The sequence below is a fragment of the Mobula hypostoma genome, chromosome 25 (assembly GCF_963921235.1).
Source record: "Mobula hypostoma chromosome 25, sMobHyp1.1, whole genome shotgun sequence".
In the NCBI taxonomy this organism is placed as follows: Eukaryota; Metazoa; Chordata; class Chondrichthyes; order Myliobatiformes; family Myliobatidae; genus Mobula; species Mobula hypostoma.
Window position 1 is genome coordinate 7,088,501 of NC_086121.1, and position 19,312 is coordinate 7,107,812.

The 19,312-nt window shown below is 43.0% G+C and overlaps 1 protein-coding gene across 2 annotated transcripts in view; it reads right to left on the reverse strand.

Annotated features, from left to right (window-relative positions):
* Window positions 1-2,318: 2,318 nt before the first annotated feature.
* Window positions 2,319-19,312, reverse strand: part of slc2a1a (solute carrier family 2 member 1a) — a 32,506-nt gene continuing 15,512 nt past the window's right edge. For both annotated transcript variants that reach the window (XM_063032931.1, XM_063032932.1), the window contains 8 exons: window positions 17,797-17,949; window positions 17,085-17,210; window positions 13,223-13,410; window positions 9,856-9,966; window positions 9,655-9,756; window positions 7,264-7,339; window positions 6,789-6,916; window positions 2,319-3,506 (listed from right to left, as the gene is read on the reverse strand). In XM_063032931.1, coding sequence (XP_062889001.1) covers window positions 3,276-3,506; window positions 6,789-6,916; window positions 7,264-7,339; window positions 9,655-9,756; window positions 9,856-9,966; window positions 13,223-13,410; window positions 17,085-17,210; window positions 17,797-17,949 — 1,115 coding nt within the window. In that variant the 3' untranslated portion in view covers window positions 2,319-3,275. The remainder of the gene's footprint in view (window positions 3,507-6,788; window positions 6,917-7,263; window positions 7,340-9,654; window positions 9,757-9,855; window positions 9,967-13,222; window positions 13,411-17,084; window positions 17,211-17,796; window positions 17,950-19,312) is intronic.

Genomic DNA, 19,312 nt, shown 5'->3' on the forward strand with positions numbered 1-19,312 from the left:
ATAACAGACGAACTTAATAAGTATTTTGCATCAATGTGAAAGACACTAGCAGTATGCCAGAACTTTGAGAGTGTCAGGAGCCGAAGTGAATGTAGTTGCCATTACTAAGGAGAAGGTACTTAGGAAGCTGAAAAATCTGAAGGTAGCTAAGTCACCTGGAATACACCTCAGGGTCTGAAAGAGATGGCTGAAGAGATTGTGGACGCATTAGTAATGATTTTTCAAGAATCACTAGATTCTGGAATGGTTCCAGAAGACTGCAGAATTACAAAAGTCACTCCACTCTTTAAGAATGGAGAAAGGCAGAAAAAAGCAAATTACAGGTTGCGAAGATGTTGGAGTCCATTATTAAGTATGAGGTTTAGGGTACAGTACTTGGATGCAATTGATAAAGTTGTCCAAAGTCAGCATGGTTTCCTTATGGGGAAATCTTGCCTGACAAATCTGTTGGAATTCTTTGATGAAATAACAGGCAGGATAGACAAAGGAGAGTCAGTGTATGTCGTTTACGTGGATTTTCAGAAAGTCTTTGATGAGGTGCCACACATAAGGCTGCTTAACAAGTTAAGTTCCCATAGTATTACAGGAAAGATATTAGCATGGATAGAGCATTGGCTGTTTGGCAGGAGGCAAAGAGTGGGAATAAAGTGGGCATGAAGTGGGCCTTTTCTGGTTGGTTGCTGGTGGACAGCGGTCGGTATTGGGACCACTTCTTTTCATGTTTTATGTCACCAACTTGGATGACAGAATTGATGGCTTTATGGCCTAGTTTGCGGACAATATGAAGATAGCTGGAGGGGCAGGTAGTGTTGAGGCAGCAAGGAGTCTGCAGAAAAACTTGGACAGATTGGGAGAATGGGCAAAAAACTGACAGATGGAATATAGTGTAGGGACGTGTATGGTCATGCACTTTGGTAGAAGAAATAAAGACAGTAGGCCGTTTTTTTAAATGGGCAGAAAACTCAAACATCTGAGGTGCGAGGGACTTTGGAGTTCTTGTGCAGGTTTCTGTAAAGGTTAACTTACAGGTTGAGTTGGTAGGAAGGAAGGCAAATACAATGTGAGCATTCACGCCGAGAGGACTCGAATACAACAGCAAGGATGTGATGCTGAGGCTTTAGAAGTCATTGGTCAGAGTACACTTGGAGTATTTTGAGTAGCTTTAGGCCCCTTATCTAATAAAAAAAATGGGCTGGCATTGGGGAGGGACCGAGGAGGCTCACAAGAATGATTCTGGGAATGAAAGATTTAATGTATGAGGAGCATTTGATGGTTCTGGGCCTATACTCACTGGAGTTCAGACGAATGAAGGGTATCTCATTGAAACCTGTTGAATATTGAAAGGCCTAGATAGAGTGGATGTGAAGAGGATATTTCAAATAGAGGGGGAGTCTAGGACCAGAGTGCACAGCCCCAGAATAGAAGGATGTCCCTTCAGAATGAAGATGAGGAAGAATTTCTTTAGCCAGAGGATGGTGAGTCTGTGGAATTCATTACCACAGACGGCTGTGGAGACCAAGTCATTGGGTATATTTAAAGCAGAATTTGATAGGTTCTTAATTAGTAAGGGTGTCAAAGGTTATGGGGAGTGGCAAGAGAATGGGGTGGAGAGGAATAATAAATCAGCCATGATAGAATGGCAGAACAGACTTGATGGGCCAAGTGGCCTAATTCTTCTCCTGTGTCTTATGGTCTTATTAAAAATAAATGACCTGAACTGTTTCTCTACCCTCAGATGCTGCCTGACCTGCTGGGCAATTCCAGCTTTTTCAGTTTTGTAATTACAGATTTCACTTACCTGGAGTGCAATGCTTATGGAGATGGTTGGGTAAATCCCCTCCTTATTGAGCTTGGCCATCAATTGCAGACTGCTGATTGATTTAATTTATACCTAATTATTCCCTGCTACTGCAGTTTTTAGGGAACTGCTTTTATTGAGAAGAGTTTCCATTTCCTCCTCACTTTTCACATTGAGTGACATGGCAGTATAGTGGTTAGCACAACACTTTACAGTACAGGTGACCCCCTGTTCAGTTCCCACCGCTGTCTGTACGGAGTTTGTATGCTCTCCCCGAGACCGTGTGGGTTTCCTTTGGGTGCTCTGGTTTCCTCCCACAGTCCACAGACGTACCAGTTGGTAGGTTCATTGGTCATTGTAAATTGTCCCATAATTAGGCCAGGGTTAAATGAGTGGAACTGCTGGGTGGTGTGGCTCAAAGTTCCTACTCTGTGCTGTATCTCAATAAATAAAGTAAGTAAATAACTAGACTCCCTTGTCCAAGTAAATTGATTATATTGACTTCAGCATTGAACATTAGTTATGAAAGATTACAGTAACTTTATTTGTCAGATGTATATTTAAGTATTTTGAAGTCCACGTGAATTATAAAACTAATCTGATAAAGCTGATCAAATCCGCAATAATAGCATATAAAAATATTTGATTAAGTACATACACAGGTAGGAGGGGTTTCCAACCTAGGGTCCGGGGACCCCTCAGTTAATGGTAGGAGTCCGTGGCATAAAAATGGTTGGGAACCCCTGGTTTAGAGGGAAATGGACCAAATGTGGGTGAACGGGACCATCTTAGGGCCAGAAGCATGGTTGCCATGGAGAAATTGGGGCAAAAGACCTGTTTCCATGCTGTCCTGGTCAATAGTATTGGCGTGTGGCCAAGTGGTTAAGGTGTCGGTCTAGTGATCTGAAGGTCGCTAGTTCCAGCCTCAGCTGAGGCAGCGTGTTGTGTCCTTGAGCAAGGCACTTAACCACAGATTGCTCTGCGACGACTCCGGTGCCAAGATGTATCGGCCCTAGTGCCCTTCCCTTGGACAACATTGATGGCATGGAGAGGGGATGCTTGCAGCATGGGCACCTGCCGGTCTTCCATACAACCTTGCCAAGGCCTGCGCCCTGGAAACCTTCCAAGGCACAAATCCACGGTCTCACGAGACTAACGGATGCCTATATTATATTATGGTCAATAACCTCATTGACTGGTGTCAATAAACACTATCTAAAAGCTTTTGCATTTGCACATTACAAAAAACATTGGCAGAGATATAGGTTTTCAGGAATTTCTTTTAGATGTGAGGGAGTTAATAAGGTAGTAGGTTTAAGGAATGGAATTCTACCAGCAATGATAATGACACTGAATGATTGTAAATGTATTAGCACTCTTGTTAGACCAAGTGGCAAAGGAGCCTCCTACAAACGTTAACATGTGTGTGGTTAGTATTCACAAAATGATTCCAGCCCGAGGAACATACTGGGGTTGGTTAGAGATATGTGCTCTTCTCTGCCTTCCACTGTTCGTGACCCACATCCCTCAGACTCAGATCCAGCTGCTCCTGCTCCACTTTCACCTCCTCGTTGTTCCTCTTGGCCAGAATCTGACTGATCTCCAGGAAGGTCTTGTTTTTCGTTTCAGGAATGACGAAGAAGATGTAGGTAAAAGTGGCCAGGCAGATCACCCCAAAAATGATGAAGCTGTACTCGCCAATCCCCTTCTGCAAGGAGAATTTAGTTAGACAAAAAAAAGATTAGACAGGAAGGTGTTGAGTTTGAACCTTTGGTGCTAATATTGATTCCTTAACTCTAACAGTATCAATATGAAGGGGGAATAAAATGGTGTTAACTTTGCAGAGCACCTGTGACTAGTCTGCAAGTTTCAAAGGTTCACTTACTATCAGAGAATGTATATAGTGTACAACCTGAAATTCGTACTCTTCACAGACATCCATGAAAAAAGAAACCCCACAGAATGAATGGTAGAAACATCAAAACCCCAAAGACCCCCCAATCCTTCGCAAAAGACCCTGAACTTCCATTTGCTTGTAACTTTAAATATCATTCGCTCCACCACTCTGTTCAAATCTATTGTCCTTCAACTGTGCATATTTATACAGCTAAATGAAACAACAATTCTCTGGGACCGAGGTGCAAAATGCAATACATATATCACATACAATAATATTAACAGATAAAAAAGTATTTTGCGGATGTACAAGTTGATGTAAAGTGCATTCACGAAATATAGTTAAAAATACAACAGTATGCTGCTACTGGCACTGTCATAAATAAATCTCTGGCCTCTGTCTTTGATAAATTCTATTGTATTTCTTTATTTTCCTGTAAATACCTGCAAGAAGATGAATCTCAGATAGAGTACGGTGACTTATACACACTTTGAAAATAAATTTACTTTGACCTTTTTTCAACTTTGTCTTTGATTTCCAACCTAAGCTCAGGGAACATAACACATGAAGAGAACAAGATGGAGGAGTTGAGCACCCGGTCCTTTAAGTCTGCTCTGACACTTATCGTGGCTGATATACAACCCGCCTATCTAACCCGTTTATCAATCTGGTTCAATGAACTCAAGGACTGTGGCTTTAAAGAATTCTGAGATTCCAAAGAATTCCAGAGATAAATTGGCTTTGATTTCGACATTGATGAGTCAGGCAGCATCTCTGGAGGGAAATGAACAGTTGGTGACTCAGGCTGAGACCTTTCATCAGGACTAGAAAGAAAGAGGGCGGAAGCCAGAAGAAAAAGGTGGGAGGTGGGAACGAAAAGGAAACTAAAAACTAGAGGCAGAAGTTTAAGATGAGAGGTGAAAGACATCAAAGGACGTCAGGGTCAACTTCACCATACAGACGGTGGTGCATATATGGAATAAGCGGCCAGAGGAAGCAATGAAGGCTGGTACAATGACAGCATCTAAAAGACATTTGAATAAGTAGATGGACAGGAGGGGTCCAGAGGGATGTGGACCAAACATGGGCAAATGGGACTAACTTGAACCAGCGCCATGGTTGGAATGTACAAATTGGGCCAGGAGACCTGATTCCATGCTGTACTGTTCTATGACTTGACCGACTGGTGTGGCCTAATTAAATCCCATTTATCCGATCGAATAGATTTTCTGTGTTACGTGACAATATATGTTGCCGTTCTTCTATTGCATCCATACTCGATTCATCCATGTGGACTATTAATCCAAACCTAAAATCACAGACGTATGTTCGTGGGTCTGTTCACCCACCCAGTTCATGATAGGGTACATCCACCCAACTCATGTTGGTACAGGGAAGAAGATTTGTGGATTTGGTAAGTGGGACAGGAGATGCTGATTGCGAGTAAGCATGCTAACTATTTATTTACTAACTCTCAACCAAGTATCTAAACCAAATAAGTAATTATCTAAGCCCCCTATATTTCAAGACAGTGACACTAAACAAAAGTAATGGATACAGCCCAGTCCATCACAGGTAAAGCCTTCCCAATCATTGAGCACATCTACGTGAAACGTTGTTGCAGGAAAGCAGCATCCATCATCAGAGACCCCCAACACCCAGGCCATGCTCTTTCCTTACTTCTACCATCAGGAAGAAGGTACAGGAGCCTCAGGACTCACACCCCCAGGTTCAGGAACAGTTACTACCCCTCAACCATCAGGCTCTTGAACAAAAGAGTATAACTTCAATAACCCTTCAAGCCAAACTCGGATACAGATATTTACCTAAACTGAATGCCTGAAGTGACAGGACAAAACAGACACTACACATACACACAGTGGCAAATACTCATCCAAGGTGTGTGCCCGGCCCTTCTGAACTGCAGCACACCTTCCCCCGACTGTCTACCGTTTCCATGGCACCTATCATCTACCTGGTCCATGGTGACCAGAGAGGAAGATAGACCATACGGTTACCACACACTAGATTTAAACCCTAATGGCGTCATGACATCATCAGCTAAATGGAAGCTAGTGCGAGGGGCTGCAGTGCTCCTCAAATAGGCCAGCCCCTGCCTCCATTGGGGGAGTGGCTTTCGATGAGCAGGTAAGATAAGACATGTACTGTAACACGTGTGTCTGTTCAATCCATCCAATTCATGACATAGAAACATAGAAAATAGGTGCAGGAGTAGGCCATTCGGCCCTTCGAGCCTGCACCGCCATTCAGTATGATCATGGCTGATCATCCAACTCAGAACCCTGTACCTGCCTTCTCTCCATACCCCCTGATCCCTTTAGCCACAAGGGCCAATATATTCACCCATGTCATGGGTTTGTTCTATCCATCCGGTGGATAGGGTGCGTACACACGATCTATACCCCTCATCAGTTCATACACCTCTACCAAAGGATGTGTAAGGCACTCCTTCCCTCCGTTACCCTGCAGGTCATCCTCCGGCAATGTATAGCACCTGCTTAGCACCACCACACCCTCCTCCCCACAAATCAGGGTCATGGGAACTGGTGGTGGATGATTGTATCAGCAGGTGGTGAATATCACAGGTGCTGGTTATGCGACCACTGACGCCAGGCAGACAATCTCTGAAGAGTATTGGTAATGGCTGGGGTCACCCGTCTTGTAAAGACGCTGCCCAGAAAACAGCAATGGCAAACCACTTCTGTAGAAAAATTTGCCAGGAACTATCATAGTCATGAGACCATGATTGTCCACTTCACATGACATGGTACATAATGATGATGATGATAAGGTTTCCCTTCAATCTTCTATGCTCCATTGAATAAAGTCCTACCCTGCACAACCTTTCCCTTGAGTCTGGCTTTCTCGATATTTGGTCTCTGGCACCCTGGTGAAATTTGAGCTCTAGTTCGAAGAAACTTCTCCATTCTATATTAATTATATGGTCATATACATTATCTACAGTACCTGTATATAGTTACTTGACTTGACTATCAGGTTGAGACCACTCAGAGCACAGGATATGGATGGGTGGATTTAATCATAAATAAATGCGGCTTAAGCTAAATGTACCTCAAGAAACGGGAAAATGAGGCCCACGAGGAAGTTGGATAACCAGTGAACTGATCCTGCCACCATGAAGGCAGCCGGTCTGGAGGATTGACGAAATATTTCTGTTGTTATCACGTACGGAATGGGGCCTAATGAAGGAGAAAAACAGGAGAAGTACTGTTAGCAATTATAGCCAAATAATTACCAGTAACTCAAATAACCACACATTACAACAGTGGTGTGAAGAAGAGCATCTCTGAACGCACAACACTCTGAACCTTGACGTGTATGGGCTACAGCAGCTGAAGATCACAAACAGACACTCAGTGGCCACTTTTTTAGGAATAGGAGGTACCTAATAAAGTGGCCACTGGGTGTACTGTAGGTCACGCATCGTAAAGACATTGAATTTATTTTCACATTTTGTAACTGCATCAAGACAGCAAGTAAAAGAAAAATCAAACTGAGTGAAGAACTGGATGGTTTTTGTACTTACTAGGTCCTATTGCATGTCCGATAACATATACGATTATGCAGACTATGCTGAGATATGACATTCCATCAATGGAGTCCTAAGGAGAAAACATATTTTTCACATTCAGTAACTCTTATTGCACTTTTATCACATTCTTGCATTATATGTAATTTAGCTTCTGTGGTGCTTTCTTCATTTCATTAAATACACAACAGTTAAAAGCTTGAAAGAGTGCAGAGAAAATTTACAAGGATGTTGTTAGAATTCGAGGACCCGAATTATAGGGAAAGGTTGAATAGGTTAGGACTTTATAAACTCCAGAGATTGTATAGATGCTGGAAATGCAGTGCAACGCACACAAAATGCTGGAGGAACTCAGCAGATCGGATAGTGTCTACGTAAGGGAATAAGCAGTTGATATTTCAGGTCGAGACCCTTCCTAAGGACTATTCCTTGGAGTGCAGGAGAATGTGGAAAGATCTTATAGAGGTAAAGAGAGAAAAGATTAAACGATTAGCTTTATTTGTCACATGGACATCAAAACATGGAAACATCCGGTGGAATGTGTCGCTCGTGTCAACGCACAACACAGTCCGAGGATGTGCTGGGGGGAGCCTGCAAGTGTCGACATGCTTCTGGCGCCAACGTAGCACGTCCTTAGCTTACTGACCCTAACCAATCCATACGTCTTTAGAATGTGGAAGGAAACTGGAGCACCCAGAGGAAACCTGCAGAGTCATGAAAGAAATTCCTCCCCAACTCTGCTCCGAGAGTCTTTTAAATGTCCCTAATGTGTCTGCCTTTACCACAATCCCTAGCAGCACATTCCATGCCCCCACCCACCAAAACTATCCCTGATATCCTTCTATACTTCCTTCTCAACACCTTAAAATTATGCCTCCTCATAATAGCCATTACTGGCCAGGGAAAACGTCTCTGGCGATCACACCGTGGTAGCATCATGTTTAGTGCGACACCATTACAGCTTGGGGCATTCTGGATTCTGAAGTTCTATTCCAGCACCATTCTGTAAGGAGTCCCTATATGTCCTCCTTGTGGAATGCCTGCGTTTTCTCCGGGTGCCCTGGTTTTCTCCCACAGTCCAAAGCCTGTGTTAACTGGTCATTGTAAATTGTTCCGTGATTAGGTTAGGGTTAATTGGAGTTGTTGGGGGTGGCTGGGGATGTGTGGGGCTTACTCTGCACTGTCTCACTAATGAATCAATAAACTATCCACTGATATATGCCTCTATCATCTTGTACACCTCTATCAAGTCACCTCTTATCCTTATTCTCTCCAAAGAGAAAGTCCCTAGCTCGCTCAGCCTATCCTCATAAGATACTGCTTTGGCCATTACGTTATTATAATCTATTCTTGTTAGTTGGCTTCAAATCGAGGGTGGCATGGTAATGTAGCAATTCACACATCGCTTTACAGCGCCAGTGTTCACTGGTCGGGATTCAGTTCCTTCCACAGTCGGGAAGGAGTTTGTACGTTCTCCCCGTGACCACAAGGGTTTCCTCCAGGTGCTCCGGTTTCCTCCCACATCCCAAAGGTGCACGGATTAGAGTTAATGAGCTGTGGGTCTGCAACTTGGCTCCGGAAACGTGGTGACACTTGTGGGCTGTCCCTGGCACGTCACAAAACAATAATGCATTTCACTCAATGATTCGGTGCATGTATGACAAATAAAGCTAACCTTTAATAAAGTTAATCACATACAAATGTTTGAAGACTCTGTCCAAGTAAAAATAACTTAATTATGCAACATCATTTCAAAGCTTTAAGATTCTATTCAGAATATGGAATATACAGTTAGTTGTCACTTTAGTAGGCACAGGAGTGGAACTCAGTGTGGTTTTCTGGTCCTGTTGCTCATCCACTTCAGGGTCCGATGTTTTGTGTGTTCAGAGACACTCTTCTGCACACCACTGTTGTAATGCTTGGTTATTTGAGTTACTGTCACCTTTCCGTCAGCTTGAACCACTCTGGCCATTCTCCTCTGACCTCTCTCATTAACGAGGCATTTTCTCCCTCAGAAAACTGCCACTCACTGGATGTCTTTTGCTTTGTGCGCCATTCTCTGTAAATTCTGGGGACTGTTGTGTGAGAAAATCCCAGGAGACCAGTAGTTTTAGAGATACTCAAACCACCCCATCTGACACCAACAATCATTCCATGGTCAACGTAGCTGAGATGACATTTCTTCTCCATTCTGATATTTGGTCTGAACAACAACTAAGCCTGTTGACCGTGTCTGCATGCTTTTCCGCACCGAGCTGCTGTCACACGATTGGTCGATTAGATATTTGTATTAACAAGCAAGTGTACAGGTGTACCTAATAAAGTGGCCACTGAGTGTATATGTTATTAATTCATTGCCATTCACAGAGTACAAGGCTTTCCACCAACCTGGAGGTTCAGACTCATGGTTAAGATCATGCAGAAGATGCAGCAAATGGCAAATCCCAGCAGGAGGAGCAGCCTGCGCCCAGCCTTTTCGATTATAGCCGTCTGTAGGACACAACAGCAGTGTGAGCTTAATGCAGTGTACTCACGTCCAACCGCATTAACATCTGGTAAAGATTATAGCAGAAATTAATTAGGACTCACTGCTGCTATGGTCATGAACACATTGACCGATCCTGTGCCAACAGTCACATACTGAATATCGTTCTCCTTCACCCCTGCCGATCGATATATGCTGTCTGCATAGTAATATATCTGCAGGCAGAAAATGAGTGGACACTGAATGATACCTCTGCATTATTTTAAAATTAAATTTTACAATATACCCTCTCTTTACAAGCTGCTATCTTATCTCCAAATTCTGAACTCTTGACACCATTTATGAACGCTTTGAATTAAGATTTAGATTTTTAGGTTTAGAGGTACAGTATGGTAACAGGCCCTTCTGGCTCCTGCCGCAAAAGTTCGAAGTTTAAAAGAAATTTATTATCAAAGTATGCGTATGTTATGCTGAGATTCATGTGCTGGAGGTAGCCCGCAAGTTTTTCCACGCTTCCAGTGCCAACGTAGCAAGCCCACAGCTCACTAACCCTGACCTGTACATCTTTGGGAGGCGAGAGGGAACCGGAACATCCAGAAGAAACTCATATGGCTATGGGAAGAGCATACAGACAGCGGTACGATTTGAACCCCAATCGCTGATCGTTGGTGCTGTAAAGTAATAGCACTAACCGCTATGCTTCCACACCCCTCCTTTGTTTGTTTTCAACATAATATTCTTCGAAGAGTCGCTGAGTGAAAGTTGACTTTTTTTGTCTTTTGAAAAGACAGGAACACACTGTATTTTCCGCTGAGTTCTGGGAAAATGGCAGACATGAGTGTTCTTCCTGAGAAACATTCACTCTAGAGTCACTTTCCTAAACTGCTGGTACAATCAGACATAAAAAAAACAGTACAGCACAGTACAGGCCCTTCGGCCCACAACATTGTGTTGACCTTTTAACCTACTCGAAGATCAATCTAACTCTTCCCTCCTACATAGCCCTCCATTTTCCTATCATCTACCTAAGGGTTTCTTAAACATTCTTCATGTGTTTGCCTCTTTGTCACCCCTGGCAGGGTGTTCCATGCACTGATCACTCTCTGCGCAAAGAAATTACCCTGACATCCCCCTTATACTTTCCTCCAATCTCCTTAAAAAAAAATGCCTCCTTGTATTAGCCATTTCCGGCCTGGGAAAAGCCTCTGGTTGTCCACTCTATGTATGCCTCTTATCATCTTGTACACATCTGTCAAGTCTCCCCTCATCCTCCTTTGCTCCAAAGAGAAAACAAAATTAGTGCAGATAATGGGCTGCTTTCATACAATGCTTTTGATGAGTGCATCCTCCAAATCTTCATTTTCATTGAAATATTCAAGATGATTGGTGATACTTTTAAATTATTCGTAGTTCCTAACTTGTTGAAGTAGTGAAATCATTTCATTTTCACTCTTGGCTGTTTCTGGCATCTCCAAGTCTGAATGCTTGAAACCTTAGTGAGCAAAACCGTTCTGAGTTGTCTAACTGGTTATTTCTCGCCAACTGTCAGTCACAAGAATCACTGCTTTTTAAATAGAAGCACGCACAAAATGCTGGAGGAACTTGGCAGGCCTGGCAGCATCTATGGAAAAATGTACAGTTGACATTTCGGGCCTGCCGAAGGGTTTTGGCCCGAAAAGTTGACTGTACTTTTTTTCCATTGGTGCTGCCTGGCCTGTTGAGTTCCTCCAGCATTTTGTGCATGTTGCTCAGATTTCCAACATCTCTTGTTTGTGATACTATATAAAAACTGCTTGCTCTAAGCACAGTGTAGTGTCTACCAACTACGCAAGTGCACGTGATTGACATTAGTTAGAAACTGTTTGGCAACAGTCTCCTGCCCCAATTAAGTGGCATAGTGGCATAAGCAAAGGGAATATCAGTTATTTTCCCAATTATTTTTGTTGTTTAAGAGTCGTCCCAAATAAGCGGCTGCCCCAATTAACCGGAATCCACTGTACTTCCCTTCTCCCTTTAAAGCAGGGGTGGCCAACCTTTTACATTCCATGCGTCAAGTTTTTCACGCACGAGTTCAGATGTGATTTTTTCAAGCATGAGTTCTATATTAACATATTTTTTACAAGAATTGAATGGGGGTACAAGAGTTGGATGGCGCATTTGAACTCGTGAGTGAAAAAAATTGACGCATAGAATGTAAAAGGTTGGCCACCCCTGCTTTAAACCCATGCCCTCTGGTTCGGGTATACCCAACCCTGGGAAAGACGGTGAGTGCATTCACTCCAGCTATGATTGCTCACTAATGGCTCCTCGTGGCTCAGTGTGAACATTTATTTGATAACACTCTTACACAATGTTTTGGCATTACCTTTTACCCAAAAGCCATGGAATAATGAGAAAATGTTGATTTATAAATACAGCTTTATTATTTCATACAACCATAAGGCACAGGAGCAGAATTAGGCCATTCAGCCCATCAAGTCTTCTGCACCATTCCATCAAGGTTGATTTATTATCCCTCTCAACCTCATTCTCCTGTCTTCTCCCTGTAACCTTTGACACCCTACGAATCTAGAATTTATCAAACTCCGCTTTAACTACGCCCAATGACTAAAGCCTGACTTATACTTCTCCGTCAAGGCGACGCCGTAAGTACTGCGTCGCCGCAAACCCTACGGAGAGCCGACGCGGATCCCTACGCCGTAGCCTGATGCGCACCTCTCCCAAAATGTAACTACGCGTTGCGGCAACGCAGAACCCAACAACTGTGATTGGTCCGCTTGGTAGCATCGCACTTCCTCCTACGCTGCAATAGCTTCCCATTGGGCGACTGAAGGGCAGGGAAGGAACTCTGGCTGCAATGCTTTCCATAAAGCTTTACAGACCTCCAAAATCATGGAGGACACATTTCGCTTTTACGAAAAAAGAAGCTCGCTTCTTGTTTACCCCGAGAAAGACTACCGTGACCACGAAGCCTTGCACGGGCAGGTGTGTGCGCATGCGTGACGTCTGCGAATTACAGAGTGACGCAGACACACCAACGCGCGTAAGTTACTTGCGTAGGTTACCGCGTCGAGTTAACGCAGAAGCATAAATCAGCCTTTAGCCTCTACAGCCATCTATGGTAATGAATTCCACAGATTCGCCATCCGCTGGCCAAAGAAATTCCTCCTCACCTCCATTCTGATCTGATGCGGTGTCCTCTGGTCCTAGACTCCCCCACTATTGGAAATATCCTCTCTACATCCCCTCTATCTGGTCCTTTCAATATTCAACAGGTTTCAATGAGATCCACACCCCACCACCCCCCATTCTTCTAAACTTTAGCGAGTACAGGCCCAGAGCCTCATACATTAACCCTTTCATTCCTGGGATCATTCTTGTGGACCCCCTCTGGACCGTCACCAATGTCAGCACATTCCTTCTGAGATACTACTTAGATACTGTTTCTAAGCACATGTTTTCGTTACTTACTGCATTAACTCCAGAGAGCTGCTGTCCCATGTTCAGAACAATGACGGTGATTAACTGCCAGCGTAGTGACCTGAATGAGCAAAGATTGAGTACAGACAACCGACCTTCAGCTTTCTCGGACTCATCTTCCAAACGCATCTCCTCAATTTCACCATCAACGTCCTCCCATCCTCTCAGACGCCTTAAAGCTTGAACACAAGACATTTGATCTATGCTGTTTTAAAGATGGGATTTTAATTATCTTCTATTGTACGCGCAGTGGCCATTTTATTAGGTACACCTGTGCACCTGCTTGTTAATGCAAATATCTAATCAGCCAATCATGTGGCAGCAACTCAATGCATAAAGGCATGCAGACATGGTCAAGGGGTCCAGTTGTAGTTCAAATCAACCATCAGAATGGGGAAGAACTGTGATCTAAGTGCTTTTGACCATGGTATGAATGATTGTTGGTGCCAGATGGGGTGTTTTGAGTATCTCAGAAACTGCTGATCCTCTGGGGTTTTTACGGTTGCCTCTAGAGTTTACCGAGAAAACAAAAAAAAATCCAGTGAGTGGCAGTTCTGTGGGTGAGAGAGGTCAGAGGAGAATGGCCAGACTGGTTCGTTCTGACAGGAAGGCAACAGTAACTCAAATAACCACGCGTTACAACAGTAGTGTGCAGAAGTGCATCTCTGAGCACACAACACCTCGAACCTTAAAGTGGATGGGCTACAGCAACAGAAGACCACAGACATACAGTCAATGGCCACTTTATGAATCTCAGGGTTGTATATGGTGACATATATGTATTACATACACTCCTGTACCTAATAAATTGGCCACTGAGCGTATATGTGACTCTTAATATAGCATCCATAAACACTACTCTCGAGATGTTAAAACAGGTGAAAAAGAAAGGGTGAAACTTTCAAAGACTCTATAGTTCATGTCCTCAATATTATTAATTAATTATAATTAAAAAAAATTTTTCTCAGCTCAAGCTAGCAAAACCCGAGGTACAGTCACAGCCAGGCACATTCCTTTCTCAATTGCTAGTAACTTTCAGACTATTCCAGTGGTGTTTAGTATTGTGGCTTTCTGGAGATTTACATAAATATTGCTGTGTAGGCAGAATTGTTCAATGCTATTGTGCAGAGACTTTGGGATGGCACTCGTTTTAGATATTAGTATTGGGACAACGTATACCCTGTTCATGTTCCATAACTTTCAATTTCCTCTTTTAATTCAGCATATCTCTAGTGTTTTTTCACTTACTGATTTATGTATGTTGTGTGTGTTGGAATGGCTATATACTTTTTTATCCTGTAATATTATATCCAGATGGTTATCATGGAATGCCCTATCTGTAATAATATGATTATGATTATGAGGACACGCAGTCCCCTTTTATTGTCATTTAGTAATGCATGCATTAAGAAATGATAAAGATGTTTTTCCAGAATGATATCACGAAAACACATGACAAATCGACTTAAAAACTAACAAAAACCACATAATTATAACATATAGTTACAACAGTGCAAAGCAATAGATCAAAAATTAAAAGATTCAAAGTAGATTTATTATCAAAGAACATATACAAAATACAATTCAAAGAATCATCCTCCCACAGTTGTAATATAGTTTGTAGGACTCTGACTTTAAAACTGGATCAGGCTTGTATTTATAGTACAGTATGGTGTCTTTTATGAGTTTACATTTTAAAGTAAGATTTTGGTGAATGATGTTTGCCACTTGATTTTGCCTGTATAAGTAATCAGACTGAGTTAAACTACTGCAGGATCTTGTAATCTGTTGGATGGTTTCTGGTTGCTCTTGACATTTTCAGCATTGTCTTGAAATTGTTGGTCTTTTATTACATATTTTGATCTTTTTTTTTGTGTTGCCAACCTGGTCCTGTATTGCCACAAGAAACCCCTCTGTTTCCTATGCATGCTAGAGAATATTCTGGAGTTATATGAATATAATGGATATTAATTCAAGCAAGAGCCCGTCTTCAGTTCTAATTATTTGTCCATCTCTGTTTGTGTGTAGTTTTTCATGGATTCTATTGTATTTCTCTGTTCTACTGTGAATGGCTGGAAGAAAATGAATCTCAGGGTAATGTATGGCAACATATGTGCACTTTGATAATAAATTTACTTTGAACTATAAGGCACTAACCAATTGTTAATCCATAAAGAAATATAAAATTCCAATTGTTCCAGACAAGACAGATCTGGGAACTAGGGAGGAGCAGGTAATATAAATCTCACGATCACAAGTAAACTCATAAGAGAGCCATTTTCAGGGGAATATTTCCCTTAAGTCTGACGGCAAAACTGAACAAAGCCTTTTCATCACCCTGGCGACATTCCATGGTAAACTCATGAAGATGAGCATAGCTTTGGGACTTCTCAATGTGAGCCTTAACTTTTGCCTCACCGACAATCAGGCACATAGTCACACTAATCCCTTTCCGCTCTCCCCACACCCCATTGACTCTCTCTGGATTCTACCAGTCCTAAACCAATTTTGGTCACCAAAGAGGTTGGGTATGAACCAAAGAGGTTGGAAAGCATTTTCCCACAGCTTTCCCCTAATTAACCCGAGGCTTGAAGGGCTGAATGGCCTTGCTGCTGCTTCTATTTCCCAAGTTCTTATGCTCATTACTTGCTGACGAAGGTTTTGAAAATAAGTGTCCCCCTGAGGTGGTGGAGCTGTCCCTGGTAGCAGGCTGGGACCAGGTTATCTGAGACGATTGGAAGCCCACAGCATCACTTGTTGACTAGTCTCCTGACTGTTGCTGACACTGCCTTCTGTTTCCTCCAAGGTGTGTCAGATACAGACTTTGCATTCCTGATTCCCACATGTCAATATTCCTGCTCCACTTACAAGATAAGAAAGCACTGATCAAAGATTCTTTCATTAAAGACTTAAGTCCAAACTTTTAAGATGTCCTCACTGTTCAACTGTAAAGCTTGCTGTCATTTAGTTATACTCTGAGTCTAATTTAATATGAGGCCCAGAATGATTCCAGGCCAGATGTAAGGAAAGAGTATATCTCTGAAGAGCATTGATAATGGCTGGGGTCACCCGTCTTGTAAAGACACTGCTCAGAGGAAGGCAATGGCAAACCACTTCTGTAGAAAAATTTGCCAAGAACAATCATGGTCATGGATAGAGACAACCATTGCCCACATCAGACGACACAGCACATAATGATGATAATGACGAAGATCATAAAACATAGGAGCAGGATCAGGCATCTCTGTCCATCGAGTCTGCTCCATCATTTAATCACGACTGATTCATTTTCCCTCACAACCCCTCTCTCCTGCCTTCTCCCCACAATCTTTTTACCCTGAACAATCAAGAATCGATCAATCTTCGCTTTAATTATACCCACGGCCAAACATGGCATTGAACTCCACAGATTTACCACCCTCTGGCAAAAGAAATTCCTCCTCATCTCTTCGACAGGCACATGGAGGCTATATGGGAGGGCAGGGTGAGACTGATGATAGAGTAGGTTATAATGTCGACACAACGTCCTGGGCTGAAGGGACGTGCTGTTCTGTGCTGTTTATATGTTTCTATCTCTGTTCGAAAGGGTCGTTCTTCGATTCTGAGTCTGTGCACTCTTGTCCTAGACTTCCCCACCATTTGAAACATCCTCTTCACATCTACTCCCTCCGGGCCCTTCAATACTCAGTGGGTTTCAGTAAGATCTTCCCTCAGTTTTCTAAACTCCAGCGAGAACAGGCCCGGAGCCACCAATCACTCCTCACGCGTTAACCCCTTCATTCCCGTGAACCCCCTCTGGACCCTCGCCAATGCCAGCCAGCACATCCTTTCGCAGATGTGCAGCCCAGGTTACCTGCTCTTGCTCCAGTTTCATCGCCCTTTTGAATCAACGTGTATCTGGGGCTCTCGGGGAAGAAAGGCAGAAAGATTAACTCCACCACGGCTGGGATTCCGGTCAGTCCCAAGAGCAATGGCCAACCTGTAAGGAAAAACAAGAGAAAATGTAGGCATCTTTGCCCATTTATTTGTACTCAGTTAGACACAACTGTAATAGCAACAGTGGTAATCAATGGGCCATCACAGTAACATAACGGGAAGCTTAATGCTTTACAGTGCCAGCTGTAAGATTGGGATTTAATTGCTCCCTACTGTCACTGGGAAGATTGTACGTCCCTCCCTGTGACCATGTGAATTAATGTACCTTTGGGAGCTGTGGTTTCCACTGCATCCCAAAGACATGAGGGTTAGGATGAGTAAATTGTGGCATACTCTGTTGGCACTGGAAGCATGGCAACACTTACGGCACAAATACCACTGACGTGATTTGCCAAAAATTACTCATTCCATTGTATATATCAAAATAATATGACAAATAAAGCCTATGTGGCAAAAAGTAAGCTAATCTTCCTTTTTCAATTACTAGAAAATTTACTGAACAATTACATATATATATAGACCTAATATAAAAATTATAAGCAAACACAGAGAAGTTGAACTACAAGGAAAATACTAGAAAAATAACGATTCTACACTCTAATCTTTTATCACAAGGCCGTGAGGAATACCTCTGTCATTTGCTAGGACATTTCTTAATCCAAATATCTGAGCAATCAGGATTCCAATTGTGATGAAGAGTTGGGGCATCACCCCAATGGCTCCTCGGAAGTTCTTTGGTGAGAGCTCGCCCAGGTACATAGGGACCACGTTGGATGAGAGGCCTAGACAAAAGAACAGAGTCAATAGACAACTTGTACGAAGCACAGTTCCTAATTTTCATGAATGACCCGAGCTTGGAGACAGTTTGTTTACCAGGACTGAGAGGGAGGGGATCTTCCACCAGTCACCTTGGTCCAAAACTCTCCCTCTGCAGAATTTTTAAAACCTTCCTTAAGGCTGTGTAAGGCGAATTTAGACCATAAACCCATTTGACATAGGAAGAGTATTAGGCCATTCGTCCCATTGAGTCTGCTCCGCCGTTCTTCCATTGCTGATTTACTTTCCCTCTCAACCCCCATTCTCCTGCCTTTTCTCCATAACCTTTGATGCCTTTATGAATCAAGACCTCCACTTTAAATATCCCCAATGATTCTGGCCTCCACATCTGTCTATGGCAATGAATTTCACAGATTCACCACCCTTCGGCAACAGAAATTCCCCCTCATCTCTGTTCTACTCTGAGGCTGTGCCTTCTGGGTCCTAGACTCCTCAACTATTGGAAACATCTCTCCATGTTCGCTCTCTCTAGGCTTTGTAGTATATGATAGGTTTCAATGAGATTTCCTCCTCATTGTCCTAACCAGAATGGTCCTCATTGGCTTCCATGCCCCTGTATTCAGGTGCCAGTAAAAGAAGAACTATCAACACCTCACGCTTGGTTAAATACCTTGCTCAAGGGTACACACGCTGCCTCAGCCAAGGCTCGAACCAGTGACCTCCAAATCACTAGACGAACGCCTTAACCACTTGGCCACACGCCAACCATGTGTATATATATATCAACACTTCACGCTTACAGAATTAAAGATTGAAGGTTAGCTTGATTTATCACATGTACTGTACATCCAAATATTGAAACATGCAGTGAAATCCATCACTTGCATTAAGTCAAGTTACTGGGAATTGCGCTGAAGGACACCAACACATCATGCTCACAACTCACTATTCCTAACTGCTCATCTTTGGACTGTGGGAGGAAACTGCAGCACCCGGAGGAAACCCGCACGTTCACAGGGAGAATGTGCCAACACCTCACAGACAGTGGCAGGAATTGAACCCCGATTGGCAATAACTGGCGATGTAAAGCGTTTGCTTTAATCGCTATGCTACTGTGCTGCCCCATCCACTGAGTTCCTCCTTGGCAGGGCAATTGTAGGATTATAGAGTCATACAACACTACAGCACAGGAAATGGTCCTCCGGCCCATCCAGTCTGTGATGAACTACTATTCTGCCTAGTCTCACCAACCTAGACTTGGACCATACCCCTCTCATCCTTGTACCTACCCAAACTTCTCTTAAATGTTGAAATCGAACCCACTTCCACTGGCAGCTTGTTCCACACTTGCACCACCCTTTGAGTGAT